The 13216-nt window shown below is 37.1% G+C and overlaps 1 protein-coding gene across 3 annotated transcripts in view; it reads right to left on the reverse strand.

Annotated features, from left to right (window-relative positions):
- Positions 1-982: 982 nt before the first annotated feature.
- ncaldb (neurocalcin delta b) overlaps positions 983-13216 on the reverse strand; it is a 13899-nt gene continuing 1665 nt past the window's right edge. For 2 of the 3 annotated variants that reach the window (XM_024297930.2, XM_024297920.2), the window contains 3 exons: positions 3804-4240; positions 1563-1668; positions 983-1483 (listed from right to left, as the gene is read on the reverse strand). In XM_024297930.2, the coding sequence (XP_024153698.1) occupies positions 1389-1483; positions 1563-1668; positions 3804-4181 (579 nt within the window). In that variant the 5' untranslated portion in view covers positions 4182-4240 and the 3' untranslated portion in view covers positions 983-1388. Of the gene's footprint in view, positions 1484-1562; positions 1669-3803; positions 4241-6971; positions 7104-13216 lie in introns of those variants that run through there. The other variant, XM_024297939.2, reaches the window with a different exon arrangement.

Below are 13216 nucleotides of genomic sequence, written 5' to 3' on the forward strand. Positions count from 1 at the left end.
ACATTAAAAATAAATATTTCTCAAGAAAATTGTTAAAGTACAATGCATTATAGTCAATATTTGTGAGCATTTATGCGCGCTCGTTTTTCGTAGAGACTTCTGGGAAATTTCTAGGGAATTCGGACAGTTTTACAAAATGACATGTACTTGCCATATGATTTAAAATGCTGACATAGCAATATTTATTTAATTATTTATGGGAGTCCTTCTTAACTGTTTTCCACTTTTTTTTTTTCTCATACTGAAAAATATTCTCAAACAATGAAGAAATCAGACCATAGTGATTGTTCCTGTAGGAACAAGTATTTCTTAATTCCACAACAAAAGCACCATGAATTTACTTGGGTAAAAGCAACTGGTTTATGAGATACAGTTGGACTGCCTAATGATCTGATCATTAAATAACATTGTTTGAACATTTTATTAAAATGGATTAATATTCTGGTATAGTTTTTTAAGTCATACTCTTAATAAAAAAAATTAAAAATTGTTCTAGTAGAGTCTTGGGATATATCATGATACATATCACATCATGAGCCGGGTATGTATCGTATCGCCAGACTCTTGCCAATACACTCAGTCCAGTTCTTATATACAGTCAATGGTTAGTTCGTAATTGGGCATAGAGAATCACAGCTCGGTTTTACATGTTGAAAGTATTGAAATTATGTGCAAAGATGAGTATTAGTGGGGTCTCTATAATGTGTACACAGAACTTGGCAGAAAGTCACTTTCAGAACACCGGATGGTTTTCATTCTTTGAAAAAGCCTGTTTTTCTGTAACATCATTTCAAACTAAACATAAAAAAACATTATATGGTTATAAAAACTAAAATTCCCAGATATTGCTTATAAATAATCCAAGTGGACAGGTGGAGTCCTGCACTCGTACACTTCATTTCTTCCAGTGTTGACTTGGAGCTACAATGAAATACTCTGTACACTCGGCGACCCCAGTCGGTCGTCGTGATAGAACACAGGATTCTTCTTGAATTGGGACTTTTTTTCTCGTAAATAAAAAGAAAAACCAGCAAACTTAGAATAGCACAACAACAGGGTTATCCTTGCCGGCTTTTCCTCTCAAGTCGGAGCAGGAATAGCTTCTGCTTGAACAAGTCTGATGGGATTTCAGTCTTTCCAGTCCCCCCTGTACCCCGAGTGAGACTTGTTTTTGACAGCAGCCTTTGCCAAGGCAAAGAGGCACATGAACAGTGTGTCAGTGTGCGAGTCTAACGGACATTTTTTGGATGTTTTTTTTTGTGTATCATGTACAGCTGCAGGTCTGAGTGTTCATGTGCCTCCAAAGGTCATGTGGTGTTAAAAACAATCTCAGGCAGGTCAGATCAGAGAGATTAAAAGGGATTTATCAGTGGGAAGAGTCCAGTTTTCTACTGCCCAGCACTGCTGGGATCGCACTGCAGCAGTCGCACAATGGAGGGGTCGTTCTTTGCCCCCTCGACAAATTCCTCAAGAGACAGTTTACCTGAAACACAAAGAGAAGACTTGTGAGCCCCTGAGTTCATGGCATTTCTCTTTTATTTCGACAATGAATCCGTCTTTACCGTCTTTATTTGTGTCCATCTGCCTGAAGATCTTATCTGTGCGCTTCTCTGGTGTGGATTCGTCCTCTGGCATCTTCATCACAGAGGAAACCATCTTGTAAATGGCCTGAAGGCAGAGTAAACAGAAGAAGACATTCCTTCAGAGCCATGGACATAAAAACAAGCAGAAAGAGAAGTACAGCCTGAGAGGGAGCAAGAAAAGCATCTATGTGGTCTACAGCTAGAAAATGGAAAGTAAAAAATTCATTTTATGGTTCTGCTGTCTGAAAACAAACAAGACAACAGAAAAAAATCATCAATCATTGACAGATAATTCTAACTTTCCAGAGATTGTAACAAAACTGTAAATGTTTGCAAAGCTTATAATTTACAAAATAAATGTCCACTTTAGTCAAGATTTTTAGCTTATCAGTTATTTGTCTGTTTAAATTTTAATATTTTTTTTATCTGTTTATAGTGACTTTTAAAGACCTACTCAGAGAAAATTAGCGTTTTTATGTTTTAAACTTGTTCTTGTGGCATCCTTATCATAGTGGACGATATATAGAAAGAAAATTATTTATGTAAACGGAAAGTCTAAGTTTACTTTCTATTATGTGAGATTGTTACGAAAATGCTGTTTTGAATTTAATATCTGCATATCTTTATTTGGTGATATTTTTTTTTCTTTTTTCTGTTTCTGTTTGAAATAAAACAAAATCTATCCATCCATCCATTTTCCTGACCGCTTTGTCCCTTTCGGGGTCGCGGGGGTGCCGGAGCCTAACTCGGCTACTGAAGGGCGAAGGCGGGGTACACCCTGGACAGGTCGCCAGTCTGTCTCAGGGCCTCAAACACACACATTCACTCTCACATTCACACCTAGGGACAATTTAGAGTCACCAATGAACCTATGAAGCATGTTTTTGGAAGGTGGGAGGAAGCCGGAGTCCCCGGTGAAAACCCACGCATGCACAGGGAGAACATGCAAACTCCACACAGAAAGGTCCCAGCCGGGAGTCGAACCGGGGCCTTCTCGCTGTGAGGCAAGAGCGCTAACAACTGCGCCACCGTGCAGCCCAAAACAAAATCTAAAATCTAAATATATTAAGAAAATTGGGCTAAAAATTGTATTTCTGTTGTTGGGAATCCGGAGCAGATGGAAATACACAGTTTGAAAAGGTTTATGACATTGAAAATATGCTGGGCGGGGCCTCAAGCAGCACCAATCCATTCAGAGGCAGTAGATGAATAGATCCATGCGACGTATGTCTTTGTTTTCCTTGTCTGATCTGGAATATGGCTCAAAGCTAGCAGGAGAGCGTGTAAACAAAGAGCTCTCAGCAACCAGGAGTTAAAGGGGGCGGTGGCTTTTTCTGACATAAGGAACGAATTTATAATTAACTTTTGACGCTCAGCACAAACTATGTTCTAGAAAACTATACAGATTTTTTATTTTAGCTAGAAACAGTATAATAATAATTAAGAGACCACTGGGAATGCTTAAAAATAGATCTAAAGATGATCAGAACGGGTCTTAAAACCTTTCAAAATTATTATTGGTTGCATTTCTTTTCAAATTAATGCTTTTTAAAAGATTTTGGGTTATTTTCTTATTTTGCGAATCTATGATTTTTTTGTATCATGGCTTAAGATGATAAAAACAACTTTGTGTTTCACTTCACTGTTCACATTATTCCTCTTTTATTCCCAGCATCCCTTCAAATATATTTTTGTAATTGTTAAATAATCTTATCAATGTTAGAAAGCTTAAGTTCAAATTCAACAATATTTACAAGCAAGATTTACAGTAGTTTTGATCATGTTAATAACCAAAACTGGATGATTGACACTTTATCAAACTATATAAACAGCTTGTTAATGAAAACATCATAGAGAACTAAAAAGCAGTGATTGAAAGTCACCAGCGGCTCTCCTGGAGGTTACATGCACTTGGAGTCGTGGGATTACACGTTTGTCGGAGCTCAGTTTAAAACCATCAAGTGTCTGATGTAACAGACATGTGAAGAGGATTGCTGGGTGGTGTGTGCATGTGTGTGACACTGAAGCTCGTTAGTTTGAAGCTGGAGGGGGTTAACGGGATGATCTGAGCGGGACGCTGCAGAGATCCAGGACCAGAGAGGAACTGCTGCCGTCTAAAACGTCCACTTTGAACAAATGTTATGTGATAAAATCACCAAATTTCTGCTGGTCTCAATGGCTGAGAGCATAGAAAAAAGTGTTTCTCTTTAGGAGACTCACCGTTACGATCTCCAGCATCTCTGCTCTGCTAATGTACCCATTCCCGTCCAGGTCGTACATGCTGAAGGCCCACTTCAGCTTCTGGTCAAGCCGACCCCGTGAGGTGACGCTGAGGGCGATGATGAACTCCCTGAAGTCTATAGTCCCGTCGCCGTTGGCATCAAACGTGCGAAAGACGTGCTCGGCGAACTTGGAGGCGTCGCCGTACGGGAAGAAGTTGGCGTAGATCTTCTTGAACTCCTCCATGGAGAGGGCGCCGCTGGGGCAGTCTCGCAGGAAACCCTTGTACCACTCGGTGATCTCGTGCTCCGTGAAGTCCGTGTTGTCCATCAGGTCCTGCATGACATCGGGACGCAGCTTGCTGTTCTGCTTGCCCATGACGGCTGCTGTTGCTGAGGCTGTGGGAGATGTGAGAGCAGCGGCGGCGGCGCTTCCGACTGCAGATGGAGACAGACAGCACTCTGTTAGATATTTTCATCTGCCGTTTGGTGACTCAGAGCTTGACTGAAAGCAGCCAAAGCCTAAAGGAGATACTGAGGTTTACCAGGCAAAAAAACCCTTTACCTTTAGCAGAGTTTTTTAGAAGGTGTTTTGAAAGGAACTGTTATTAAAAACCTTAAATGTAACTTTTATAAAAATACTTTAATTGCCTAATTTAAATGTGAGCATTTTGGTTGCATTTACACACTTTTTTAGATGCTTAAAACGCCAGTTTGTCTTCTGTTTGATGGGAGAATAAAAACAAACATCCCAGAAGCAGAGAAACCCCACCGCATAGCGGTTAAAAAGAGACCCCCCCCCCCTCAAAGCTGCAAAGCTCCAGATGCACAATCACACCTGCTGAAAACCCAAACCGTACCAGTACACCCGTGCATGCATCTTTGCAGATGCAACTTCTATTTCCTGCAGGAACTTTAGAGCTTTTCTTTTTGGTTTTGTTTGGCTACATCTCTACTTCTGCACTGCAGACATCTAAAAAACCTTTAAAAAAATGAGTATATCGTCTGTAATTTACTGCTGGGGACAGAAATGTGGGGCTTTTAAGTCAGCTGTCGACAGTGAGCATGAAAACCCACGCACCTAATGTGCTTAGCACCTTCCCTTGTTTGACTGCAAGTCTTTGACCCAAGGTGAAGTCAAGCAGCAAGCTGTGAAGATTGGATAATGGCAGATAAGATTAGTCAAGTCAGGTCAGTTCAAGCACTAAAGTACAGGTCGCATGTTCCTGGTGTGGAAATAAAGACTTGTTACCTTAATTCACACTCACTTATTTTAATTTATTGCCAAAACTTTGCTCCAAGATAAATTATCCTGAGAAACCCAATTTAAATCTCATTTAATTCCATCAACAAGCAGCTTTCTTAACTAAAATAAATGATTTCTACTAAAGTGACAGGGACTTTCAGCCATGTGGAAACCAACCGTTCTCCTGAAAGCTGACTAACTACAGTACGAGCGTCTTCAGCGGTATTTCCCCCACATCTGTAGAGGCTGCTGTTAATAGCAGGCCTCATAAATGACTGTTGCACAAATGAATGCTGCTGCACAAAAACTTTTAGTCTGACAAGACATTTAAATGTTTTAGCTGTGCACTTTGTTTGCATAAAATCTGCTTTTGTGATTTAGAGGACTGGTGCTGTATTTCTGTGAGGATAAAAATAAAAATTAAAAACTTTCCCCTTATTTTTAATGAAATCATTTCTAATTTTACTAATACAATTTCCTACTTTATTCAGATTAAATATCAAATTATGTAAATTCCATATTTAAAACATGCTTTTAAATAAGACTCGCCATGCAAACATACAAAATTCATGATTTGATTAAATATCAATTTATTTTTCACATTTACATTTAACCCTGGAGAAACCAGGGGCTCAAGTTTTGGCTCCTTTACAAATTTATTTTTTGGCTGCTATTAACGAACCAAAAAAAAGCCAAATTAACTTTAAAAGCCCAGAAGAAAAAATCGTCTTTTGTTTTCCAGGGTTAAAACCCAATTCATTAAGTGATGTAAAACAATTTTCCACATAATTAGCAGTTCAAAATGATTTTTCCTTTTTTAGTCATAATTCGTCCATTAAAACTAACAGAAAGTTTTGTCTAGCTAAAGGGATGCTGCATCTCATCACCTCTAATGTGAGCTTCTGGCCTTTAGCATCATTTAGGACTCGTTTCTGCTTCTTTATTAAAAATAATAATAATAATAATAATTAAAAAAAAACACATTTTCCACAATCACCTATAAGTTGTTGGTTTGTCTGAGTCCATTCTACCACACTGAATAATGAGTTTTAGGATCATTTATATGAGAGGATGTCTTAATACGACTATAAGGAACATTAACCTTGATGGTTTTAATGGTTTAATTTAGTAAAACTAAAAAATAAACAGTAGATTTAGTCCCATCTTTTGTGTTCTTACCATAATAATAATAATAATAGAAGGATGCTGCACAAACACTGAGTCATTAGTAATTTCTTGCCATTAACCGCCATATCTAGGCTATTAGCAGGCACAAAACAAGTCCAGAAAAACAACAGATTTATGAGATGACCTCCTAAAAATGCACTTTTAGGCAATCTAGATGAGTCTATGAATAAATATCTGTTCGTGATGAACCTACTCCTGTCTAAATCATATTTAGTATATTTCTCACTGTAATATATTTACGTACCATATTGACATGCATTCAACAAATTGGACAAAATGCAAACCTGAAAGGTTGTAAAATGACGCATCTAAAAAGCTTGAGCTCAAATCAACATGTTTTTGAAAAATCCATCAGTATTTCTGTGCTCTTTTCTTTCATATTAAATTAGGAATGTTCTTCCAGGCTTTTTCTCAGCCTGACGAAGTGGCTGGCTTGTCTAAAAATTTGCATTTTAATTGCTTGATGGATTGCGGTACACTGCCGTTATTATTGGGAAAGAGTAGTCATGACAACTGAACAAGTAATCACTCTAGCCTTTCAGCGCGCTCCAGCGAGAAAACAAGAAACATATTACTTTAAACACAGTTTCACCACAAAAACAACAACAAAATGAATCGAGCTTCTAGTAAAGGCTGATTGTTCACTTGCTTGTTTTTAGCTGCAGACATAATCAAGCTGTTTACAAATAATAATGAAAGAACGAATGAAATGTTTTTCTCTTCATTATTACTCACCAGCAAGAAAGGGTTCATTAGTTTGGTTCCAAATAGCTTTGCAGAAAAACAACTAAATGAACTAAATCAAAAGTGCATTCATTTGATTCAAAATATTTTTATGACATTCCAACTTTTGATGATTTGGACGCCACAATTCTTGTCTTAAAACCAAACCCTATGCTACACCATTGAACTGAGTTGTGGAGAAAGTGAATCGTCGCATCCCGACTGCACACCTGTATGTTTACATTGACTATAAAACAGGTGTAAAGCTACGTTCACACACCAGGCATGTCACATGCATTCTTGAACCTGAATTCTTCTTCAACATGCATTTAGTCAGTGGTGTTCACACTGGCCAAGCAGGGAGGGGCTTCTTGTTCTTGTGCTACTGTTTACCAGCTAATGTCCGCCACCAACACTTGGAAGAGGTAAATCTTGCTCTCTAGGGTTTTTCTTGAAAAATTTGGTGTTAATTTATCTTCCGTGATCAATTTGCAAACGGTTGTTGAAAACGTGAATTAAAAGGGATGAAGTCCATTCGACACTACCAAATCAAAGTCCCTGATTGGTCAAATGGTCTTAAAATGCGCGTACATGACTTCAGTTATAATCCAAATGACCCTTGTCTACATAGGGAACGGGTATCTAGCATAAAAGGGGTCCATCCGATTGGTCTATTTAATTTGTTCAAGACTTCAAACTGCAATAAGATTGTTTAATCATGTATGTAAAAATTCAAGTTAACCAGTTTACGCCGCCTTTTATGGTACATGTACTGCACAGGCTGTTATTGCTATGACAATAAATTACAAATTTATTGTCTAGGACTTATTCCTATCACCTATATTAAAGATAGAGTATTAAACCAAATGAATTTGGGATTTTATGCATTTTGTCTCATTGTACAGCTCAAAATATTTGACTTTTTTCATTATTAACTGAATTTTATTTAGTGTGGATGACTTAAAAGTCGTTTATATTGACATTTTGCTAAAAACTTCTCAAACTTGAAACTTTTCATTGACATACTGGATGTATAATTTAGTTTTAGTGACATATTTGTTATTCTAGAATATTTATATACATGTTTTAGGTTAAAGTTATGATTGAAACATGAGCCACATCTCTTCTAAATAACAGAATTTTTGTGCAACTGAATTTAACATTTTCCCATCCAGATGTTCAGACAAAAAGGAAAACTTGTATCAGATTTTTTTTCATCACACCAGTATTAAATAAAAAAAGCCATAGACATTTTTACTGTGTTTTTGGGGATTAAATTCAGCAGGTAGCTGGACTGTAGCTTCATAGTGGCCGCATATTGAGTTGGCGCTGCAGGAAATGGACACTGGCTGTTCAGGTTCACTATCATCTGCACAGGCTGAGGTCAGCATCTCTATTTCAGGCCTGTTTTCCACTCAAAAGGTTAAACTAGCTTTCGCTGGCTTGGTAGTGAAATGGTAATTACTTTTCAACCGCGTTATCTTTCCAACCATCACAGCCTTGGTTATATAACTGTGACTTCAGTGGTCTGCCAGGAGAGGCAGGTAAGAGTCTTAACTGTTAAAAGTGTTCATTGATCTCACGGGGACAGAAATAGAAAGGTTGACATGCTGATGGGATGTTCAGTAAAGCTCTGAGCTCTCACGCCGTCACTTTTTCTTTTAAGATCTGCGCAGACGCTGAGTCAACGGGAATGGTGGATTGTGATGGGAACGATAACAAAGCATCGCCTGGCTCAATGTGATCTGATAAGTAGAATCCAATGCTAAAAGTTTCCCTATGATATCATGTTTAAAAAAATAGTCAATCTTTTTTTTTATTATTTTGGTTGATCCTATATTTTCGAGAACTGGTTGATGCTAACAATTTTTTTCTTTTAGTAAAAGCAAAACCTTCAGGCTATACGAGACCAAAAGTTCAAGTTTAAAAACTAAAACCTTTATATTTTAGATTTTTCTAATCCATCAGCTACTTGATTCAGTTATTAATTGATGAATACTAGGTAAGCCTTCCTTATTTATAAAAAAACTGAAAGTAAACATATATTATTCACAATAAATAACCAATTTTTATTCAATTACAATTGGTAAGCGTCAAGTATTTGTATTTGATAAAGATTAAGCACCAATATTGTTGAATAGATAGGAAATTGACAGGAAAAAGTGTACATTTTTAATAAGACATGAAAACAATTAGGTGGCTTAAACTTCAGAAATTTTAGCCCCAAAAAATAGCATGCGACAAAAAGCGTGCACTATATTGAGACAAACTTGCTGTTTGCTCTTCCTGAGGCCTTCATCCTAGAACATCTTGTAGTCTACTTATGTAACAGACAAGTCTCCATTTATATCCTCTCTGTAAATCTTAACGCAAGACTTCAACGGATAATCCAAGAACAGGGAGCATGGGGAAGAAGACCGCCTGCGAGGCGCAGCGGCCGGCAGAAGCTCAATAACAAACGGCACGTTTATGAATGATGCATTCATAAGGAAATCTGATGCATCTGCAACCACGCTGCAGAGCTGAGTGCAGCCATTCTCCACCTCACAGACGAGCAATTATCAGAGCTGCAGGATTTGCAACCTGATAACCTCTCACACAATATCAATTATTTCACGTTTCAGGAAGTTCAACATGCTTCAGTGAAAACTGCACTCTAAAGGAAACGAACTGAAAGTAGTTCTGCAAAAGAACAGGTGATTTACATTTTCTCTGCTGTTGAGTGGATTTATCAGTAATTTGTTCTCAGTGGTGCGCGATTACTGCGACCCAGGAACAAGCTTTTGTTTACTTCTGTTTAGCGGTTGTTTATACCATTCTCTGGTCTGCATGTGAAACATTTCCTGTGACTAATAGTATCAGACAAACATGAAAATTCTCCCTCCTCCATCTGCATTAATGCGTCAACATAATGCTGAAATTTGAACATTAGAAGTTTCATTCAGTCATTTTTTTTTCCGCGTTACCAAGGTAAGATGATTTCTAAAAGCTATGAACAAGATAGTACACTCATCCTTGAAATTGTCAAAGCTGCTAGGTTATATTTTGCAGAAGGTGATCAGAACCATTAATGTCCAAACCCGTAAACTGGTGCCCGAACTTTCTCCCGACAACCACTTTTACTAATTTCATGCTCGGGTTTTGTTTGAATCTACACATTAATGACAAAGAAATTAAAAAAGCAACTTATGTACAACGACGCCCACTTACTGATCCTACTAATGGATAAAGGATTACAGTTTTACAAGCTTCAGAACTTATGGCTGCATCTGTGTCAGTTCATTTATAAACAAGCCCCGGCTGACACCATTAAACACAGCTGCAGCCGGGCATAACTTCACCAGCACGCATGCTCACGTTACAAGTACCGTGACAAAGTGTTGCGAGCTTCAGCGACTCCTTGAATGTCGGAGTGCAACTCTATCTGCCGCGTTATTTAGTTTTAAGGTCAGAGGAGAGCCGCTATTGGCCCCACCTGTACTAGAGCTGAAGGACAGTCAGTATCAAAAGACTGAAGCTGTTAACTCAGTTTTTTTAATGAATAATCTGAGATAAATAAACAATTAAACAGCTACAAGTAAATGGTATGTTTTAGGAGCCATTACTTTTCAATAGTTGTTGAAAAAGCCAACAGTTGGCGATACTTTTTTCTACGTTTATGTGATCCCTTTAGTCTTAAACATAAATAATGAACAATAGCATTAGCGGTCGCATACCTGCAATAAACAGACAGTACATTCTAGTACCAACAAGAATTACAAATACTGGTAATTGTAAAGTGTGCCTATAAGACTGTATTAAAGCTAAAACTGCACTAGAATACATTAATAAATATATTCTAATTTTTATTTTTTGTGTGCTTCGCTTCATTTAAAAAATAAATCTAATCAAAGCTAAAATGCTCATTATTACTAAAGTAATTTGGTTCTTTTTTTTATTATTACCAATCTGATAGAAGCCTAACGAATAAAGCAATTCAATTAAAAAAAATATTCAAAATAACATATTTTTCTTAAACTTGGAAAAACAAAAGGATTTACACCGAGTTAAGCAAACTATTGGTTCCATGTGTGTGCTGAATGATTACGGTTTTTAATTATAATGCATCAAACTGCTTGAGGCCTAAATTTATTTAAAGCCAAGGGGAAATTTTTTTTTTTTTTAAAGTCACTTATGTTTTGGTTTTCATGTAGATTCTACATTTAGTTAAGTTTGGAATTGAAGTGGTTTGATGAATATTTGCATCAATAGCTGTCAATGGGGTTTATAAAATAGAGAAAACCCATCAAAAAATAATCCGGAACTCTGCCAGAACATTTACCTGATCTGAGAAATATATTAAAAATCATTTTTTAAATGTATTAAATTATTAATCATTGCTGTAACAAAAAAAATTGTAATTAATACATAAACATTAACCCTGTGATGTCTCTAGTTGACAATTCACATCTTTAGCCAATTAAAAATATTCTTTTTAATCCAAAGATGAAACATTTTATCTCTTTAAATAAATGTATATAGCAACAAAATCTTAATTACAAAGTCATTATTGGGAGCTTTGTCCTGCTGCTGACACAATCAGAGCAGCCTTGTTTCCTGTGAAAATGCACACTCATCTTAAAAGATGAGTTCTTTACCTACTTCTAAAAATACAAATAAATAATTGCTGGTATGTTATATTTGAGAGATTCAGCTAGATTAAAATGCAAAAGGATAGAGCAGGAGAGCTTTGTGCTTCAAAGCACCTAAAAAAAACCACAATCCCTCCTGACCCTGAAGAGAATTATGAGGAAATAAGATTCACAAAATATCTTTAAGATAAAACGAGACCCACAAAGGAAAGCAGGGGAAAAAAGTATTTGCCACTAACTTTACTTTAAGGGAGAATGATGTTTATTTTGTACCTAAATAGTGAGAGGAAATTTTCCCTCAGAGTGAGAGAAATGTAGACAAATTTGTATCCATCTGACAGGCCATAATCAGTTTTTCCTGCTTTACTGATTCACCTCCGCAACAGACTGCTTTTAAATAATCTTTTTCCCCTCTCTCCACATCCGCTTTCCCACAAAACTCTCTTCTGTTGCTTCGACAAGCTTAACTACCAGCCATAATGTCGATGCAGCCAGTCGGGCCTGGAGCAAAACCACAAGGAACCCACGCCGACAAAAATAGAGCATCTGTTCAAATTTAGCAAACATTTGTTAGAGTTTAGCATCTTGAAATGTTTGAGAAGATCCCTTTAACACCAACATGGCCATTATCTGGAATCCACCCTTGTATCACCTCTGCAGATTGGCCCGTCTTCTTGTTAGGCTGACGGCTTTAGCTAATTACTAACATTAAATAAAAAGCTTCAAACGTCCAACAGATACGTGTTATTGGGAGTTTTCCATTTCCTCTGTGTGACTGTTTTCTCTGGATCAGCAGACATTATTTTCTCGTGGGACAGTAGCACTTCAGAGGATGTTCAGATCATGGACGCATATAACTGGATGGATAATCTTTGATGCCACGTGTTAGATTCTACAGGCCGAACATGAACCCTGAAGAGGGATGGATCGAGGTAAACTCCATTCACCTTAACAACCTTTCAAAAACAGAACAAAGTCAATTTGAAGGTTGGGTTCACTCAACACCATGACACCTTTTAAATTAAAGAAAAGCTTTTTTAAAACTCACCCTTCACACTGTTGTCATAAATGGAAAGTAAGGCTAAATACATCAAAAAGATCATTGAACCAGATTTTAGATACATTTATTTTTAGTGAAAAAACAGACTTTTTAGCATGGTGGTCAATGAGAAATTACAGCGTTGCATAGCGGTTCACCTTTCTTTCAGTGTAATTTTTCTGCATCCTGATTGGCTGTCGGCCTTGTCAATCAATCTCCTCCATGTACAGAATGCATTAAGCTCACTAAATCTATATGCATTTTTGATTCCGATCAGATCTTTGTTTTCATATTTCTAAACTGGATGTATTTTTCTATAAAGGTTTGAACTTTTAGAGTTCATAAAAGACAGAAAAGTACAAAAATGTTCATGTCTGTCTGAGAAAAGTGTACTAATTCTGTAGTGTAAAGTTTTACAGCCTTTAGATATTTGTAATCCTACTTTGTGGACTTTACCTATCGCTTGGTATTTATAGAACGCGAAAAATGACGGCTCTCTTCTGCAGGCTGCCTCTAGTGGTTTAAGGTGGAACTACAAGTAAGTACTTCCTGGTTTCCAGCAAGTTCAGTTTTCACTTTTATAAAAG

This window comes from Oryzias melastigma, linkage group LG11 (assembly GCF_002922805.2).
Source record: "Oryzias melastigma strain HK-1 linkage group LG11, ASM292280v2, whole genome shotgun sequence".
NCBI lineage: Eukaryota > Metazoa > Chordata > Actinopteri > Beloniformes > Adrianichthyidae > Oryzias > Oryzias melastigma.